Source organism: Callithrix jacchus, chromosome 15 (assembly GCF_049354715.1).
Source record: "Callithrix jacchus isolate 240 chromosome 15, calJac240_pri, whole genome shotgun sequence".
Classification (NCBI taxonomy): Eukaryota; Metazoa; Chordata; class Mammalia; order Primates; family Cebidae; genus Callithrix; species Callithrix jacchus.
The window spans coordinates 64,321,518-64,343,349 of record NC_133516.1 but is presented as its reverse complement, the minus strand read 5'-3'; the positions used below and the strand labels follow the sequence as shown (position 1 = coordinate 64,343,349).

The 21,832-nt window shown below is 35.6% G+C and overlaps 1 protein-coding gene across 15 annotated transcripts in view; it reads right to left on the bottom strand.

Annotated features, from left to right (window-relative positions):
- Positions 1-21,832, bottom strand: part of GRM7 (glutamate metabotropic receptor 7) — an 890,997-nt gene that overhangs the window by 447,723 nt on the left and 421,442 nt on the right. For all 15 annotated transcript variants that reach the window (XR_013527454.1, XR_013527455.1, XR_013527457.1 and 12 more), the window contains 2 exons: positions 20,544-20,685; positions 12,759-12,913 (listed from right to left, as the gene is read on the bottom strand). Coding sequence is in view for 8 of the 15 variants with exons in the window: in XM_003734881.6 (XP_003734929.1) it covers positions 12,759-12,913; positions 20,544-20,685 (297 nt within the window). In the remaining 7 variants the exon portion in view is untranslated. The remainder of the gene's footprint in view (positions 1-12,758; positions 12,914-20,543; positions 20,686-21,832) is intronic.

Here is a 21,832-nt window from a genome sequence, read left to right as displayed (position 1 = left end):
TTTGTTGAAATGGTACATGAGCTTAAAAAATGTGCAAAAATATGAATTCACTCAGTAAGACAGCTTCTTCAAAAAGTAATAAAAGAGGAATATTTGTGTCTTAATAAGATCCTTCAGTTTAAAATAGAAAGCATCAGAAATTACATCTACAGAACCCTCATAAAACAAATGTTTGCGATATATGAATGGATAAACACATCATGTTATATTTGTACAATGGAATATTACACAGTAATAAAAAGAACTACTGTTATATGCAACAGTAATGATCCATTTCCAAAACAATATGTTGGGCGAAAGAAGATGGACACACACACATGCTCATGTGCTGATCATGCACTGATGAGGTTCAGGATATGCTACCCTCAAATATAGTACCTTGTCATTTGAGGAAACAGGAAAAGCAGGAAGGTTACTTTGACTTTTTCCTGTTCTTCTCTGAAGCAGGTCATACAATTCTCACTCAAAAAGTATCCTCTACATCTGGAGGACAGAACTGCCCTTATCTCCAAAGACTAGGGATAGAGAGAAGAATCTGAACAAACAGACCTTGCTATGTTTTCCCAGTTTATTACCGTTAGATCATACCCTCTTTGTCCAATCATACTTCTCCACAACTGTCCACTTCTTTATCATACTTAGCATAAAATACATTGGTTTCACTTTTTCTTTGGGTTTTTATGGCTAAAGGCTCCTGTGTCACATAAAACTTGTATTAAATAGATTTGTATGCTTTTCTCTTGTTAATTTGTCTTTTGCTATAGGCATCTTAACCATGAGTCCAGCAATAGATGAGGGGAAAAAAACCTTTATTCCCCTGCTAGGCACAGAGATATACACAAACATGGAGATATGCACACAGATGTAAACAAACATACAAACACAGCAATAACATGTATATATAATTCTTTAAAGTGCCAGAAGAGGAAAAAATGTATTTAGGATAAATAATTGTATTTACATAAAGTGAAAGATAAATCAACAGTAACCTCTTTGAGGATGGTAGAATTAATGACAGGAAATGGAACTCCATCTTGTGATAGGAATATTTTGTCTTGATTTGCGTAGTGGTTACCTTGGTGAACACATATATAAAATGCCATCGAGTGGTAAACTTAAGACTTGCATCTTAATCTATGCTAATTATACTCCAGTAAAAAATTTAACAATAATCAAAGGTAACAAGATACAAAAATAATTGTCTTTACATCAAGAAATATATCTAAAGAACAGTTAAGAAAAACAAATGGTATATTTTGTCAGTTTCTTTTTTTAGCCATAATAAGTAAAGGAACCTGTTGGCTTTTGTGTAAAGTTTACTAATGGCATCAGGCAGGCTGGACCTAAGTAGATGCATTCAAATAGTAAACAAATCCTACACTCCTTTGCTATACCATAGGCATTCTGGTTCTCTTAGGATAAATTCTGGACTCCACTGAATATCTCAGAAAGAACGGTCTCAGCTCTAGGTTGATATCAAGAGCTAGAACCTGTATCCCAAAGGCTCTGAGTGGTCCATCTGGCTACAGTTCTCAAGAAGGCATGAACAGAGAATCTTCATGATTTGGATCCTGCCGATATCTCCATCACATATCTGAAGTCTTTCATACTCTCCAGCTTGTCCTACCAAACACACTGACACACTGTTTGATACTTTTGGCTCTTTGTAAATTCTGTCCCCCTTAATTGAATCCTTCACCCTTATTTCTTAGGTCAACTACTATGTGTCCATTAAGGCCTCACTCTGATGTTGCCTACTTCAGCCAGCTAATGCACCCTCTACCTACCGGTGTACACACAACCCCTAAGCTTATCTCTGTTATCACAATCCATCCTCTGACATTATAATGGTCTGTATTTTTTTTGTCTGATTTCCCAAATTCATCATGGGTTCCTTTAAAATAGGGACAGCATCTTATTTCTTTATCCCTAGGACGTACTGATATTTCTATGTTGTACTCAATTAAAATTTGTTGAAGACAGGTTCAATGAAACAACTTCAAAAACTCACAAGTTGGACCACCCTATGTCTCTTGCCAAAACCTCCTAAATTCCAACAAGACAAACTGGCATTTTTGTCTGAAATGTAAATTCAAAGAAAAAAGCAGTCAGCTCTTTTGCAATATTAAAGAGGATGGAGTATTAAAAGGTTAGGGAAGTAATTTTCTTAGACAAATTATGAACAGTAGAGTAAATTTAGTCTTTGGAAACAGTATGTAAAACATCCCATTTTTACAATTGACTAAGGAAAAAACAGTTTCTACTTAAAGTTAGAATAAGGTCATTTTAACTTTAAAATTTCAATTAACCTACAGCACACACCTAATATCAGGAACATACTGAGCCTAAAAAACACTCATCTGATTTAGAGTTTTTTCTTCTCTTTTTCAAATAACAGATTAACCAGCATCTAATTTTTGTTAAAGAACATTAAAAAAAAAAAACCCTTCAACCTACCGAATTTATAAAGGATTTTTCTTCCAGCCATCCATTTGGCTAACATAACGGCCCTTTCCATTCCCTCTACTGATTTTCATATTAAGCCCTGAATTTCATAGTTTCAAGCACTTCTTTCTTATTGTTCTCACTCAATCCGAACTAATTACACTTTCTTACTGCACTAGATACAGTTCTTCATATCCCATAGGTGGGTTTGCAAGCTCCTGGAATGACCTGCTTGCAAGGAAGAAAAGCCTTAGCCTCAGCCTTTATTTAATTCCTTCTCCCCAGGGATGGACCAAATTCTTGCTTTCCTAAATGGTAAAAACAGATGAAAACTGTTTTGTTGTCCTTGTGATTTAAAAAAAAATAACAAAAAAGAGATAGATTTTGGACAACTTTCAGAACAATTTGTTTTGGCAGCAGTTGATTCCAAATATAGGATATTTCAAAATGTTAAGATGTCTGTGATTTTTTCCTCTTTTCTTTACTCAATTTGTAGCTTTCTTTTTTCAACTTCAGATTTTAGATTTCACCTTTACTTGGCTTTCTTTCTTGTTATTCTCTTCCTCTCCTCTAATAATGCCATCATTGTTTATCCTCTACACGAACAACATCAAGATAGGTACTTGAAAATCTTAAATTTATTGTTTACTCATCTTACCTCTTGTATCCATAACTTCACAAAACCTGTAATTCCTTCTCTTCATTCCCTCATCTCTTCTTCTTAACAGCAATCATTCAAGTTCTTTTGTCTATATTGCACAATTTTGTGGGGTTTTTTTTTTATTTGCAGTAGAAAATCAGAATTCTAGGGCAAAGAAACATTCTCAATAGTCACTTAATCCTGTTCACTCCTTTTCTAGATGACAGCACTGGAATAGACAGTCAAAAAACATATCTCCATGCTTGCTTAGGACTCTAGCTAGTGTCTGTCACAACCAACACTGGAACTGATGTGGTTTAACTCCAAAACCAATCTGTTTTCTTTGTATTTAGCAATACAGAGTAATTGATGGTGATTGTAGGACTAGAAGTAAACTGCATCATGCTGTTAAGATAGCAAAATACCTGCCTCATTTAAGTTTCTCTTAAGTTTTCATTCAATCTGTATGTCTTAATATGACCGCATATGAAAAATTAACTTGGTAGTCTACAGAACGGTATTATTTATTCTATATAATTATGACGTTTGTCATTTACAATAGTCTATTCTTCAAAGATACTCAAAAGTTCTAGATGACTATAGTTCTCCCTCCTTAAAGTATGTGGTATGCACATATAAAAATTTGGAAGAGGTTGGTGGGAGGTTTAGGGGTTGATGTTAACTGTAGACACATCACCTCATTCCTTTTTATATCCACTTCGCTAGACTTTTTCCAATCACTCAAATGTAATCTATGTAAAAATCACCAGTGATGTGGAGACTTGTCAAATCGAATGTCAATTCTCAGTATTTCTATGTGACTTCGCAGCAGTACATTAATGAAGCTGATTAAATGGCTCTAATCTAAAAACAGTTACTTAACCTGGTTTCCAATAAATTATACCCACGTTATTTTTTCTTCTACTTCACTGGCCAATTTCTTATTCTCCTGATGACAGAATAGTCTAGCAAGTGTTCTTTGGTTCTCTATACCTAGTTGCCTACTTAATCGCTTACCTTCAGATACTGAGATACTTGGATAGATACTTGGATGTCATTTAAGTATCTCAAACTCAACACATTCAAAATTGGCATTGCTGTTTGCTCCCTGAAAACCTGCTCTAATGATAGTATTCTCAATCTCAGCTGATCATAATTCTGTCTCTCTAGGGTTGTACAAGTAGAAACCTTGCAATCATTCTTATGTATTTTTTCCTGTCCTAAACACGTTGACTTTAGCTTCAAAATATATTTTAAATTCAGACATATCTCGTTATCATCACCATTACCACCCTGGTTTACTCTATTATCATCTCTCGTTGTTGTTTGTTTTTGGGAGAACAGCCTCATTACCAGTCTTCTAGACATTATTCTTCTTACTCTGTATTCTATATTCAGCCTAACAGCCGATATGATCCTTTAAGTACATAAGATGGATCAGGTTATTTCTGTGCTCAAACCCTACAAAGGTCTCCTATGTTACTCATAATTAATAACAACGTCCTTGCAGTCACCTGCATGGTCTCATGAGATCTGATCCTCCTATTACATCCTGACTTCATCTTCATCTTCCTCACTCTGTCCCAGCTCATCAGATTCTGCACTGTTTCTCATCCTCGCCCAGTGTGCTCCTGCATTAGGACCCTCGCACTGTTTTCTAGGCCCAGTATACTCTTTCCCAGATAGATACTTGCATAATTCCTGTACTTATTCAAATCACTTGTCAAAAGCCATCTTGTTGCGAGTATCTTGACCACTCCATTTAAAATTACAGCACCCCTGACCACTGATGATCTCCCTTTTCCTGCTTTACTTTATCTTACTTTATAGCACTTGTCAGGTGTGATGTTAGCTAAATGGTAGAGTAGGCAGCTCCAAGCACCTGTCCCTCCACAGAAATACTGAAAACAAGTATAAACTGTCCAAACCAATTTTGTCAGAATGCTGAAAAGTCAAAGGTTTACAGCAACCAAGTGAACACTAAATCAAGGAAAAGACAAATAGGATGGTTAAGCTTTGTGACATTTTTACTTCTCATTGTCCCACCGCCTACCAGGCTTAGTGGGAGCTCTGAGAACAGAGACCAACGTGCCCACTGTGGGATCCTAATACAGGGTTCCAGAGGGAATAGCGATGAATTTAGTCACAAATTACTGTGTTTATTTGTTCTAACTTATCTGGGAGACACCTGAAGGATGGGAAAAGTTTATTTGTTTCTTTTTCACCTAACTCAGAACTTCTCAGGGTAGAAAAGAGACAGGCATTGCTTGAAAACATTGTGAGGTGAATGAAAAACTCACAGCCACCTGGGGCAATGGATTAGAGTTGAGGCAGGCAATATACAGCATTAAGAGTAGGAGTAAAAGCCAGAAATAGTTCTTCTGAAACATGAGGTATTGAAAATCAACTGTGTTTGAAAGAGAATTTAGAAACTCACATACATGTCCTGGGCAGGATGTGAGTTCAGAAAATACCTAAGAAGACTGTAAACTTTCACTGGTGACTGACCTAGGTCAATGAAAGTGAAAGATAAGGCAGAGTTATGAGAGGCCTAACCAAGGATTGACGGAGTGTCCCAGCACATGGCCAATCAGCAAAGATAGGGAGTGATTTTTTGTTTGTTTGTTTGTTTTTGTTGTTTTGTTTTCTTTCGAATGGTTCTGACATTCAGAGAAATCTCCGACAAGACACTAGTTGAATATAAAGAAACAGATTTCAGTAATCACACATGACAAAGAATATAATCTTTGCAGAAATAGTTTGGAAAAGTCATTAAATAGATGATTGTAGCCTTCAACAATCAAGAACATTACACTAAAGGGAAGGTGGAAAATCACATTTCTAGAGCTACTACATCATAAGATTCCAATGCCAAGGTTTGACAACAAAAACTTTTAAAAATACAAAGAAATTGGAAGATATGGCCTCTTCAAAAGGAGAAAAAAACAGAAACTCTATTAAGAAACCCAGACCTTGGACTTACTATACAAAGAATTTAAATCAATTATCTTAAATATCTCTAAGAGATACAGGAAACCATGGACAAAGAACTAAAAGAGAATAGGAAAAAAAAAAGATATAAACAAAATGTAAAATACCAATAAAGAATACAAATTACAGCTTTTACCACCTCCTGTTATTGCATATAATTTACTTATGTATTATGCCTATTGATTATTATCTGTCTACTTCTGCTAGAGTGTAAATCTCTAAGTTAGTGAAGATCTCTGTTTTGTGGTCACCAGCAATAGAGCATAGTCAGTGTGTGACAAACAGTAGACATTTAACATTTGTAAACTGAATGAATGTTATCTTCCATATCCAACAGCCCATTACTTATGACTTTGCAAAATGTGGAGATTCTAATGACAATGTGATGACAATGAAATCAATTTCTAGGGGGGAGGGAGAAAGATGAGGGATGGTATATTGCAGTGTGGATATGACAACTTAGGGAGAAAGTCACTGCTGACATAGTTGGATGAACCATCTTGTAACCCTGAGCACACATTATACACACACTCAGTTCTCAGTTGGGCAGGAGTCACATGAAATTTATGATTTTAAGCTGTAAGGTGTTACACGATTTTAAGGGGAAAGTCTACCCAGGGTCAGATGTGTCAATTCAGTGAAACCCCCCCAGTAATAAAACTGGTGTCAAATTCCCTAGACCTGAGTAATGTTTTATCAAGACACTGGCATGCTGCTTTTTTATTCAGAATTAAAATTTAAGACATCAATATTTATACGTTTCTAATTTCCATGCAAAGAGTATTTGTTTAAAATATTAAAACTCTCTCTTGCTCCATTTTACAATTTTGTTGCCACTCAATGATCCACAAGCTGTGCTGACTTCATGATTGTAAAAGGATTCCTTAGTTTATATTTTACCTTAGGGACAATTCTTGCATGGATATTTTCACATAGTTCAAAATTTCTATTAAAAAGGCATGTGAAATAGCTTCACTTTATAATAGAAATTTACCAAAATAATATTACCTGTGGTGGTAAATATAGGAATATATATTAATAGTAAAAGCAACAATCTGTCTTGAAGCTATCTGAACTTTTACTCTGCAGTAATATGACTTATAGTCCATATTAAAAAAAATCATCATTTTGTAAAGCCTATTTATTCAACAAATATTTTGTGAGAGGCCATTAATTTACAGGCATTATTCAAGTGCTGGGTATACAGAAGTGAATAAGACAAGTATTTTATTAATACCTTAGGCTGGATATAATAAAATATCCAGCATAAAAGTGGCTTGAAGATAACAGTAATTTTTCTAACATAAGAACAAATACCAATGTAGATAATTGCAGGATTGGTTCGACAGCTTAAGTAGCAATCATGGGCCTAGGCTTTTTGCTTTTCCCATCTGTCTTTTCTGCCTTCCTCTGATACTAATATTATTTCTTTTCTGTGAAGATGGCTACAGCAGCTCCAAGTATCCTGTCCTCACATGATAACACTAAAAACAGGAGGAGAAGGTAGGAGTTTTTCCCATGTGAGAAGGGTCACTACACGTCCTGGTTTGCCTAGGACAATCACAGTTTATGGCCCTATTCTTCTAAGGTGTTCTGGTTTGGATAAAATATTATTTAGTTGCCCTATTAACCTGCCTCTTTTTTTTCTAAGGGACGAATATATCTCTATGAAGTTTCCTCAGATTATGTCCTTATACATCCCTATGGTCAGGATTAAATCACCTGCTCATCCTCTAACTGCAGAGAGGTTGGCTAAGTCAGCACCTGGCATTTCAAATCAACATAATGGGAGTAGCTTTCTCCTTATGAAAAAGGCCAGGAGAATGTTAAGAGCATCAGTCACAAATGACAAATCCACAGTCTCCTAGAAGTAACTGCAATATCACCAAGCCACAGACTGCAGGAATAAATGGAATAATATCACTTTACCCTACCAAACCCCATGGACACTTTCCCACATGGCTCTTGCAAGAATGTCCCCACAGGGTATCCACATACACTCTCTCAAATGAGTCCCCTGATTGTCTCCCTTTCTTTTGAGTAACTGCTTTCTTCCTCTGGGACCTTCTGGCCACAGTAACATTGCCAAGATACTGCCAAGTAGCATGTTTTCTACTGACCCTGGAACCCCCCTCCTTTGTACTGCTGCTGAGACACTGAATGTCGTATGAGAGCTATTCAGACATCTGCAGCGAAGTATGGACAGCATATCTCTCATCATATTGCCCTCTGGTAGAAAGTTCCAAAGCACTGCTGCTAGTGCCCTAAAATCTACCAAAGATTGCAGTTAAACAGAGTTTGAGGGAGATATGACTTAGGTTCATCAATATTCAGCTTTCCTTTATTTTCATCAACAAGCTCCTGAAGAGAAAACTTGCTATGAGTTCATTATTAGTTAATGATAGAGAAGGAGAAATCAAGGACTTTTCTTACAGGTAAAAATAAGTATGAATAGCGTATGTGAATCTACCGTTCTCTTTCCAAAGCTGTACAGTGGTGAAAGAAGAATGTGCTGGGGCAGGGTGCAGTGGCTCACACCATTAATCCCAACACTTTGGAAGGCTGAGGTGGGTGGATCACTTGAGGTCAGGAGTTCAAGACCAGCCTGGCCAACATGGTGAAACCCTGCCTCTAGTAAAAATGCAAAAATGAGTTGGGCTTGATGGTGCAGGTCTATAGTGCCAAATTCTCAGGAGGCTAAGGCAGGAGAATCATATCAACCCAGAAGCAGAGGTTGCAATGAGCCAAGATCACGCCACTGCACTTCAGCCTGGGTGACAGAGTGAGACTCCATCTCAAAAATAAAATAAATAAATAATTTGTTGAAACACCAGTGCTGTAAGATTGAAATGGACTAGACTGCAGAACAAATACAAGGAGGATAAACACCCCGGGAAGTCTCCCAGAACCACAGAAGACTTTACATGGGTGAGAAATACTCATGTGTTCTGTTAGTCCATGGAGGCCCTATCTGTTGCCACTGTGCAACTTAGCCTGTCAGACTGAGATCTTTCCTTTGTATGGTCTGTCTGCCTGTTCCCTATGGGATTTCACCTAAGGAGCCCAATGGCCTTGGAAGAGGGAAGTCTGTCTTTTCCTTTTGACAACAAAAACTTATTTGGTCTGGCTCATTTTATCATTCTTCATTTAGAAGTTCTCTCTAAAAGTTCTTCTCAGTTCTCAATTAGACTTCTGGAGAATGACCACATAATTCATCTACATTTCTCATTTCAATCTTTTTTTTAAAGTTTTTTTTTAATCTTTACTGTTTTATTCTTGATCTCCAGCACTTGTTTATAAAGGACGAACCTATCATTCATATCCTACTTAATAACCTTGATATATACAAAGAGTAATTAATTATATGTGACAGATGCTTCAAAGTGGAATAGACACAGCACATCTGAGAGGATGAGATGTGGAACAAAACTGATGTGATGAGGGAAGGAAAGCATGGGAGGGTAGATGAGACTTATAATGGTGCACAGAGAATGCAGAGATCTCTTGAGAGAGGGATAAGAAAAGGGAGAAAAAAGAGAGAATGGCAATGATGTGGGGTAAATGGCACTTGGATAGGATATAACTCAGAAACCATAAAAAGTGGTACAAAGGCCCTGAAGAAGCTTTCAACCACATTTTAAAGTAATTTGGGTTCAACCATATTTTTTCAAATAGTCTGGTTTGCAAGTGACAGAAACCCACTCTGCCACAATAGCAGGAGTGTGGGATTATCATGCTCTCTTATCAGACAAGGCGATAAAGCCAAAAGGCATATGCGTTGTTTAGAAACAGCATTGTGGTTCAAGGCAATATTTTCTTTCTTGTTTTTTACCATTCACCTAGAAAACCCCTGTGACACAGGTGGAAAATTGCAGGTAATCAAGGGAAGCTAAAGTAGAGCATATCTAAATTGGAACCAGAAATATTTTAGTTCAGATCTCCATAGCTTTGATCATTCCAGTTTTAGGAAAAAATAAAGAATTCATTCAATCACAAGTAAAAATCATGAGTTTATTTTTTTTTAAAACTAGCTCTTTAATGCTCGGTCCACAGTATTTTTTGTCTATTCCTATATACATTGCAGATTTAACTCATGAACCAAGCTGTTCTATAAACCCATTTGAATATCACCACCAATTGTGAGAGTCATTACAGTTAGCTTTGAAAATCTACCCTTCATTAGACTAGCTTCCTAATGTTAATGAGTATGGCAGAGATGAAAAGATCCTGGTCCATGACCCTTGTTGGCTGTAATTAGAGGACGCCTAGGACAGCATACTCTCAGAGAAGCAGAGCACTTGGGAGGATGAAGAGTTGAAGGCGACATGGGCCATTAGTACTCTGCAGATTCACTAGATGCTGGAGAGGATTATTAAGAGTCTAGTTAATGGGGCAACACATGAGAGAGGGAAATGCCAGGGATTCCTTGGATCATCAGACAATGCAGACAAACTAAAAATTACACAAGTGTTTTGGCTCAGGAGCTGGAGAAGTGCTGCCAAGTTCTGGAGACATTCCCCAGATTTCCCATAAACACTAGGCAGCCAGCGGGACCACAGCCCACCCTTCCAGGAACGGGCTCTTTTCATCATTAACTCGAAAGGGGGGAAATGACACCTTGGTAAAGAAACATTAAAGTCCCCTTTTTCTACAAGTGGAGAATAAGTACAAATAGACGATAAAGGCCACTGTCAAAGAGGCAATGAATTTGCCAACATTTTAGCCTAACACAATTTCTGGTTACATTGATGCATACTCAGAAAATGTCAGGAAAAATCCAGATATTTACTGAACATAGTCATGATATGAATCTCAAGAGAAAAAGGTAGATTACAGAATGACTTTTCCCTTACATTTGAGGGTACGGCATCATGCAACACAGTCAAACATAGGAATGGAGCAGTATCATGAATATTTGACAAATATTCTAGCCCAGCATAATTGAATATGAAACATCTGCAAAACAGGAAAAAAATGAAGAGATACAGACAAGAAAACAAGCAAATGACTGTAGGGCAGGATAGGAAAACTTACTTGCCCACATAGGCTATGCTCCATTTGTAGTTTTATTTTGGATATTTCATAATTTTGTTCAGAAGCAATCAGGCAAACAGTGTAGCAATAATTAATACTCTAGAAGAGAAAAGGGTCTCCCCAGTGTCTTATAAGTATGAACATTCTTAAAGAACTGGAAGGATTTCAAGAAGACAGGAGTGCAGGACTGCACTACAGAAAGAATTATTTGTATTTTCCCCAATGTGTCCTGTTCCTTCACTTCTCTTAATCTCCCAGGGAACTTTCTTCTCAGTTATCACTTCTTGCCTCCAAGGATATCTTCCCCAACCACAACATTACCACCCTAAGGAAACTTCCTTGGTAACTCTCTCTTTGTGCTCTCTGTACTGCACTTACTAAGTTTCCCATATAGTAATTGGTTGTTCTCTGACACCTTCACTCAGTTCTGTATGCTTTGAGGGTAAGAATTTTGAGTCCTCATCTTTTGTTTTCCTGACTCCTAGCACTGAGCAAGGCACACAGTAGATACACAGCTTTTTCAGTGCAAGGAATAGAGATATTTAAAATACTGTCCTTCATTCTTGCAACCCACCTGGAAATGCATTGGTCTGGATTGTAAGACAGGCAATCTTTTCTGGATCTATATTGGGGAATGAAATTAATCCAAAGCCTCCCAATGGAAACATGGGTGACTCATGGGATCTTTATCTCCTCCAGATAACAGAAAGGAAACAGTGACAGAACCACAACCTGATTTGTCTAAAAAGCCTACACAGACCATGCAGCCTGCTGGGGAGAATAATTAATCAGATTTGAGTGGAGAGAAAATAGAAAATGCAAATATTTGATCCCTTTTTGAGTGAAAGGATAGAGTTCTTTTTAATGTGCAAAGCATGTTTTAGAGAATCTTTAGAGACAGGGCCCATGAGAAAAGGAACACACAGCAGGCTATTAGCAGAGGAGTTCCTTTTTCTTTACACAGTGTCTTCTTTTAGAAATAACTTTTCTTTCCAAATTAGAGAATAACATAAATTATAATCAGCAAATTTTGTTAGATTACAGAGTGGCAACAGATATTTTTTCATACTTCTACCTCTTAAAATATCTTTGTAGTAGCAAGTAAGGCAAAGAGAGAGGCATAAATTTAGAAAGGTAAGAGAAGGAGTGAAAACTCTCTGGGAAGGTGAGGGGATGCTGGTGCCTAAGAGAGGTGGTGTGCTGTGTTTAGCCTCCCTGAGCTGGAAGGGACCTTGAGAGGTAATAGGGGAAAGGATTCTTGCAGTTCTGCTAAAAAAAAAATAATGGATGCATTACAAAGGGAAAGTATTCTCTTGGAAAGTGTAGATCATACATACACACTTGGATGTGTTATTATTTTACTTCTTATTAACGATAATGCTCTCCTTTCAAAAGCTTCTGTGGCATGAATGAAAAAGAATAATTGCTAATGGTGATATTATGAGAATAATATGGTCTCTTCAAAGGAGGATTTCAATTAAAAGAACAGAGCAAGTGTGTGGCCTCATTTGCATTTCATGGCTACAAGTTTGAATCAACCTGGCATGAGTTTGGTAAAAATGGTAAACCCCCAAAAAGTCACATGCTTGGCCATTCATCATGACACCAGACCCCCTCTCAGCAAACCTACTGCTGACGAAAACCCTACCTTCCACCGTGGCTCGCTTGGGCTGAATGGTGATGGCCCCTTCTGCTATATCTTCATGCTGGTGCAGTGGGTTTATTTTGGATCCCCAGCTGTCTGATCCCACCCAAAGAAAATGACCAACTTGGTCAGCTCTTTTGGCTGCTGCAAGGATCTGCCTGTGGAAAGAAATACGGAAAGTTACATTAATTATAAAGAATATCAGCTGAACCTATGTATATTAAGAGTCAGCAAAAGGAAAGGTACTATTCTTTCTCAAAAAGTAAATAACTACAAAAAACATGATAAATAATTTATATCCCTAATATATAAAGATATTTTGTAAACAACAAAAAAAGATAAAGCGTCTTGAGAAACAAGAGCGAGTAATAGTAAACATTACAAGATAAAAGGAGAAATACAAATGTCCAATAAGGTGAAGATACATATTTACATATGTTAGAAAAGATGGAAATGCAAATTAGACCAAGGTACCAAATTCATTTCTCATATTTGCCAAAATGTGTATTTTATGAGTTTTGGCTTGGGGCTAGAGAAATAAGCACTCTCATTTACTGCTGGTGGTATATATTATCTCTGAAAAGCAACATAATTATGAATTAAATATGTTAATTATTTATTACAATAAACAGAACTCTGTTAAACAGGAAAAATTTACAACTCGTGTATGAACGAAACTATTATATGTACATAATCAGGACAAGGAGTGCAAATAAAAAAAGGAAACTAGTTATTAATGAAAAAGTTATTGCAATAGTATTTTTAAAAGAGGGGATTCATGAGATGTAACTGTATTTGTAGAATAGAAAAAACTACAACCACAACTGAAGCCCCTTTGGTGGGTAAGACCGCAGGATATGTGATTTGTGTGTCTCTCAGGACTTGGGAGTATCAGGCACCACAGAGCTACAGGGCCTAATGCAGGAAGATAGGGTGAACGATTGTGGATAAGGTGGCAAAAAGCCAGTTCTACACCTTTTTCTTCTAGGCAGGAAATGGCAGCTTAAAAAAAAAAAAAAAGCATAAGGAATAGGTTCTGATATTGTAAACACCAAAATGGTAAAAGGTAGATAAGACATGGTGTGATAAACCTGGAGGTGGGGCTATGAGAGAATGACTAAAAGTCAGTATAATAGAAATTGAAATTTGAAGACACTGTAGGAATCTTAAACTTCTGCTCACAAAATGCTGGGAACCAGGGGTATGTCACCCCAGGCAGAAAACAATTTTTCTGTAAAAATCTGATGTATATAAAAAAGTAGACTCTAGATATTGTTAAAGAAGTCCTCTAATGGAATGGCTAATCTGATTCCCTGGGAACCCCATCAGTTGTCATGCACCTCCCATGGGCACAGAGCTTTTTACTGCCTTACTCATATGTGAATTGCCAGAAGACACTCATTTTTGAGGAAAATCTCCATTGTCAAACAGAAAAATTAACAAGGAAAAGGAAATGTGTGGGGTGGAGCAGAGACAACATATAAAAAAATCCAAAATAATAAACACATTTAGGTGAGAATTATTGTATCTGTAATCAAGAACAAGATAATAAAAAAGTGACCAAAAAGGAACAGCTCTTATTAAAAATATGAAATGAAAACCGCATTAGCATAGATACAAAGTGAAGAAAATTCTCCATAAAGCAAAACAACAAAAAGTTTGAAAATAAATAAGAAGAAATGATTCTTTTTCCTCTTATCAATAATCAATCCAGGAAGACCTATATCCAGCTAATATTAAGAGGAAAAAAATGTACACAAAAAATGGAGTAAATATTTAAATATTATTTTTAATGAATAAAAATCCAAAAAATTGAAAATCTAAGTTTCCAAGTTTAATAATTCAATCACATAATGGGAGGAAAATCAAGCATGTTACAAAATATAAAATCTCTGTAAATAATCAGAATGTTCTAAAAGCTCTTCCAGAGAAAATGAGAAGACATGCAGAAAAGTAAGAAATTATATTTTTAACCTCTCAAGAGGCAAAAGAAAAAAATATGGATGACGGAACAAAGGCTTCAAAATTCTGACAAAAAGACCTTAATCTAGAATTTTAATATTAACACACAAAGAATCCCAGTACAAGTAGAATTTGCGTATTTATTCAGTAACTCTTTTAGATTTTTCCATCCACAATTAGATGGAATTAGAACCCTATGTTCCCTATAAGTTAAGAGTTTGGCAACTCATTAGTCACCAAAGCTATTTGTTGTAAATCACTTCTTTACCAGTTATAATGCATTTATTAATAAAAATAAATATGAGGTCACACATTACCACACTAAGTATTAATTAAGGGTAAAGGAAGAATGAGAACATTTTAATATATAAAACACACAAAAAAGTTTTCCCTTAATTTACTTTAAAAAAAAGCTACAGGATATGCACCAGCAAAATGAGGAAATAAACCAAGAATAAAAATCAGTTAGCATCCTGAAAAAAAAAGGCAGTGATGAAACAAAAGAGGAAGTAAGATGAATAAACTTTTCAAATGATGATCCAGACTAAACAGAATGATAGAGATTTCAGGAATGAAGTATTAATGAAAAATAAGGCAACTCAGATAATCTTATATATGAACATATGGAGAAAATGAAAGGCCTATAACAACAATAGAAAAGATATTAAGATAATGATGAAAGTATGAAGACTGTCATATTAATTCCAAAAAACAAAAAATACCAAAATTCCTCCCCCCAAAAAATACCATAGAAAAAATACTCGATGCTGTAGTGCGTGATACATAATCACAATAATGTAAACACTGATTTTTGTTAAATTAAAACTTGATAGATTCTGATTATAGGGGAGATAGAAATGATATAAGTTCTAATTAACATAAGAACTAGACAATAATTAAAATAGTTCCAAAGTTGTAAAATGTGTACATTATACAGATAACACTGAAAAAATAGTGTAAAGAGTTAAAGTAACTGCCAAGAGACCAGAACCAGAAAGTATGGTGAGATGAAACAAGAGACTAATGTTTTTCATCAAAAGGGCTTTAGTCATTTATGTATTATTTTCATAAAAATTGAACCATCAAATATTTATACTTTGGCCTAGACATACCACTTTGATAATGTATCCAAAAATGATCAAAGATGCTGTCAAAATGTTTGTTTATTATTGCAGTTAACGTAAATACAGAGCAATGGGAAACCAGTTTGAAAAATGACAATATACTCAAACAATGAATTCTAGAGCAATTAAAAATATATTTAGTTTGATTTCCACAAAGTATCAAACTAGATACTAGATGTTAAAAAAGAAAACTAAAATTAAATACACGATAAATGATTATTTAATTCTCATAAACAAAAGCTGACCAAAAATTGCCTGTATATGTGTATATATATGCATAGTTAAAAGCAGAGAATCATATCAAGTCACAGAAAATATAGATTGGCTTACAATTATTATTGACAAGTTTGGGGAGGTGCTGATGAAGTTTGAAAAGGATAAAAAAGGTAGGGATGGGCCAGGTGTGGTGGCTCACGCCTATAATCCCAGCACTTTGGGAGGCCTAGGCGGGTGGATCACAAGGTGAAGAGATCAAGACCATCCTGGTCAACATGGTGAAACCCCATCTCTACTAAAAATACAAAAATTAGCTGGGCACAGTGATGCGCGCCTGTAGTCTCAGCTACTCTGGAGGCTAAGGCAGGAGAATTGCTTGAACCCAGGAGGTGGAGGTTGCGGTGAGCCGAGATTGAGCCCTTGCACTCCAGCCTGGGTAACAAGAGGGAAACTACGTCTCAAAAAAAAAAAAAAAAAAAAAAGGCAGGGATAAGCCAAGTAAAACAGGAAATGACAGTCAAAATTGGTATTAACAGAAAAGTATGTTCAGTTTAATATATATATGTAAAATTTAGGGGCTATAAGGATAAATATAATTAAAGCATTTAAAAATACTTGTGATATCAAATGATTAATCTATAGTATGAATTGCAAAAAATGACATAAAATTCTATGTCATCTTTATTCTGTTGGTGAAAACTTGCGTATATATAAAAAATTACTGCAAACATTAAACCAGAATTTTATTAGCAGTTATCTCTGAGTGTTAGAATTGCAGGTTTTATAGAAGATTATTTAAAATTATTGTTTGTGATTATTCTCCATTTAACCTTTAATTTTTTTAGCAAATTGTGGGCAAAGTAAAATGTAAGGGTACCTTTTATTTAAAAAACAATTAAAAAATCTTTCTTTCCCAGTGGATTTACAATTAGCATGTGTTTCTTTTATAATCAGAATAAGTTATTTCAGAAAAAGAATCCACTCTTGTCTAAAATCCAAATTATCAATACCCATGACTGATTTAGCACTTATCTTAGTTTTAAAATGTTGATATTAATGTCTTCTCACTGCTATCCTCTGTCAAAGTATTTGAAGTTAATGTTCCGAGAAACCTCAAATTTTCCCATCTACAATGTGAATCTTCCGAAAAAAAAAAATAACATAACATTACAGGTTGTCAGTATACTTCAGACATTAGTGTGTATAAGATCATGTTTTAGAAGAAATTTTTATATGCAGTTGGCTTTTAGTACTGTGCTCAAGAAAAATAATTGTCATCACCTTTATGAATGACAATATAAAATAATATTTAATACACAAACAAGCCTAATGCAAAACAAATGGGCATAATTATTGAAAGGGCTATACACATTTTACATCTAAACATGAAAAACTCACACTACCTGCGAGTCAAGAGTATTATAAACAATTAGGTACCAGAACTATTTGCAGTAGATCTTTTAGGTGTCTTGTGTAACCTATTTAAAAATAAACATGAAGCCAAATCTTACTAATGCGTTACGTATTTAGAAAAAGCATTAAATAGGTATTAAAAAGACTTACGAGATGGTATTAGAATTTTTTTTAAAGTACTGGAACAGAAAGAGTAAAATGGAAACAAAAATCTCATAGATACCTAAATTACAAAGTTAGGGAATATACCCTAAGAGAATTTTGTAAGGATAGAAATGATACATTTAAGGGATGATCACAATCAGAATCAGTTCTTCAGGACTGGAGAAGGGAATGCTTGAAATAGACCTTGAAGAAAAGACATAAGTTAGATAGATAGATAAGGAGAGAAAAAAACATCATGAGCAAAGACCATGATGGAGAAGTAATCAGAACAAATCGGAAGGTCAGAGTTATGCATTTTGGATGGAGAACTGCATGAATGTAGATGAGGCCTAAACTGTAAAAATGAGACCACATTTTAAATCACTATGAAGTTCAGAAAAAGATGCTTATTGTTAAATTATTAAATATGAAGCATTAGGTTAGGAATTTCATTCACTTGTTCAATGCCATTTATTGAGCTTCTACTATGTCCTTAGCACTGGGATAGTTATTGAGAATATCAAAACAAGTTGAAAGCGGTTTCATTTCTGCCCTAATGTTTACAGACTAGAGAAGAATGCATACATGAACTAAACAATAAAAATAATGCCATTGACATAAACAATGAAACTGATTGAGTATGAAGAACTTTCCAAAGTGATGTTGATCAGAGAAATCTTCCCTCAGGTTGGCACTAGAGATAGCCTTGAGGTGACAAAGCAGTAAAGGAAATGTGGGCCAGGGAGGGGGAAAAGAATGCATGCAGACTGGAAGGGAGATTATATCACAGTACGGTGCTTGCAGTAGGCAAAATGTGAGGGAATTTGGAATAGAGTAAGACTAGAAAGTGGCCAGGCGCGGTGGTTCAAGCCTTTAATCCCAGCACTTTGGGAGGCCAAGGTGGGTGGATCACGAGGTCAAGAGATCGAGACCATGCTAGTCAACATGGTGAAACCCTGTCTCTACTAAAAATACAAAAAAATTAGCTGGGCATGGTGGCGCGTGCCTGTAATCCCAGCTACTCAGGAGACTGAGGCAGGAGAATTGCCCGAACCCAGGAAGGCGGAGGTTGCTGTGAGCCGAGATCGCGCCATTGCACTCCAGCCTGTGTAACAAGAGTGAAACTCCGCCTCAAAAAAAAAAAAAAAAAGAATAAGACTAGAAAGTGATACAACCAGATCACCCGAAAATGAACTCTGAAGGATGGTCATTTTATTGGTAGGAGACTTGAGGGCCAAAGAACCTGGAAGGCAGTGAGAGGAACTTGCCCAAGGTCACACAGTGCCCATTATGTTAGTAGCAAATAATCCTCAGTTACAAATTCAAAACTCTTTCCATTTAACAGCCCTGTCACCACACCAGTGATCAGAGTTTTATACTGGGAGATGGATGGATTCAGGGGCAGTGTGGATACACAAAATAGGACGAGAAAAAGGTTTGAGACTCTGGTGGTAAAGACACTGCAAAAATCCAAGCAGTAATTTAAAGGCTCAAGTCATTAAACTTTACCCTTGATAAAAGATATTCACCTTCGAAGTAAATAATAGATTATTTTGAACTATAAGAGAGACAAAGATTTAAAACACACACAGATAGCTCTATTGCACCAATGGAAGTGTAAATGGGCATGACTTCTCTGGGAGACAGTATATATTTCTAAGAAGAGACATATCTTTGTCTAGGAATTTTTAAATGGGAATTAATTTTATAAATATGATATATAGTATATTTGCATGTTATATGTTTATATCACATTATTATAAATGTATATATTGTATAATATGTTGTAGATAAACATTTTTCTCTTTATATTTATATACATATTTATGCAAAAGGAAATTAATTACAGCATTGTTTATAATTTCAATAGTCTGTAATCCAAATTAAATGTCAATTAATAAGTGAGCAGTTAGAGAAATTACAGTACTTACGTAAAATGAAATTCTGCCTGTCTATGGAAAGACTGAGTAGATGCATAGGTACTGATACTCACTGATTGTCATGTAAAATGATAAGCAAAGTGCCAAACAGGAATACACATAATATTCTACTACTATTTGTGTAAACACAAGCCGCACATCCCTTTAGCATATATACGGAACACCTCCACAAGGATATACAAGAAACTTTTAATTGGTTATTGTACCTGGAGAGATCTTAGCTACGGGACAAGATGGAGATTATATGTTTATTTTAAATTTTGTAATCGTGTTTATTTACTGTTTATTTTAAAAATAAAAAAATATAAAAATAAATATTCTAAAAATTCTAAAAATAAGGACTCTGGACCAGGTCAGTAGTGGTCAAAAGTAAAGCAGAAAATGTTTACATTGTGGAGACATGTCAAAGCTTGCTTCTAGTAGCTTCACCAAGAAAGCAAGGAACAAGGAAAAAAAGGAAAGTCAAGATTACAAGATTTTTGAGTCCAAGTATGATCAAGGTCTGAAAAGAAAAAGTAAAAAGTGTTTTGGAATTATGTACTTTTGAGGTATGACAAGTTTTTGATTTGAGCCGACTGAAATTAAGGCACTAGCAATAAAACCAGAATTTTAAGATATTTTTCTTTTATATTAAGAGAACCATTTTCTGGATAAAAGTCTGTTATTAATATATTTGAAAAAGATTTTAAATAAAAGCACCTTTAAAAGTTCTAGAGGTTTTTTTCCTGTTTTTTTTTTTTTTTTTTTTTTAACAAATAATTAAATACATTTATTTTGCTAACAGAGGGAAACTAAGTGACCATAACATATTACTGCTTCCATGGTTGACTATGGCTATGTGTTGGGGTAGAAGGCAAGCACACACTTTGCCACTACATAATTACGGCTTTGATCTTATGCTATCTTTTCTCATCTCGGCCAGCAGCCTAATCTTTCTCTCTCCTAAAGTTACAACATGCATATTAACAAATTTCACCAGTTATTCTTACTTTATATCCTCGTCGTTGGCAAAAATCACGACGGCCCTGGAGTTGGGGGTGTCCAGGAGCTGTTTGATAATTCTATCAAAGTCAATGGTCCTGTCTTTGCGCTCTTGGGGGATTCTCACGGACTGGGCAATGCAGAGTCCGCCTGTTTAAGAAAAGAAAACATAGTGTCAATAATGTTCCCACAGAGATGTCAAAGGAGCTAAGGAAGGTAGACGAGGAGGAGATTTTGAATTCTGGATGCACAGTACTTCCTTGAGGCTGTTGCTGAGCGAGGAAGGCATAAAACATCACGCTGAGTCCCAAGTATGAACAACATACTAAATGCACTTTCCATGGTATTGCACAACATTATTCTCTTTATAGAACACTTGCAAATGTCTAATTATTCCCAGCAATACCAATGATATGAATTCTGAGGAGGCAGGTTTAGGTAGGAAAAAAAAGTGGGTGGGTTTAAGATTTTTTACATGAATGCAATAGCCCATACTAACACTACAAAAGTAAACTACAATAAAGAAACTAGAACAGGTAGCTCTGTGTATCTCTGTGGCTTTTTTGGTGTTCGCATTGCCAGAAATTTTTGTTACCTTTATACCCATCTCTATTTTTTAAAGATCAACTCCAGTGGAATAAATGGTATAAAACAAAAACCAAGAACATAATAACAAACTCTTATTGACAATGTACTATGTGCCCAAGTTAACATTAAGTGTTTTAAAGATGTCATCTCATTTAGTCTTCTTAAAATTTTTATGAAGTATTTAGTATTGCTGATTTTATGTTAGGGAAAGGGAGGAATAGAAGCGTGTTAATTCCAAACTTGTCAGAGCTATTATAATATTAATTGACAATATGCATTTCAAGATGGAGAAATATGCATCAGTTTACCAAGTAATGTGTATACATCTTACTTTCCTGTTTCTTGCTTAGTAGCATTTTATGAAACATACTTAGAGAAAAGCCAGTGTTGATGAAAAGGGTAGAGGAAATATTTGTAGAAAAATCCCAACAATCATCCAAGGAGCACAAGACCAAGGAGCAGAGACAGGTAAAAAACCTTACTCTAATGTGTAATGTGTAATGTGTTTTGGAGATATTTGTAATCAACAAGCTGACACCTAGAACATGGACAACTGGGTGGGAGCTTCTAGGTTTCCACAAACATAGACAAATATAAAATCGAATATAAAATTGAGCTTCCGTTATACTAGAATACCAACCATGTCAGCTCACTCTAAGTGGCTCTCAACTTAACAGCATGCATGAAATCACCTGTGTGTCCTTCTTTA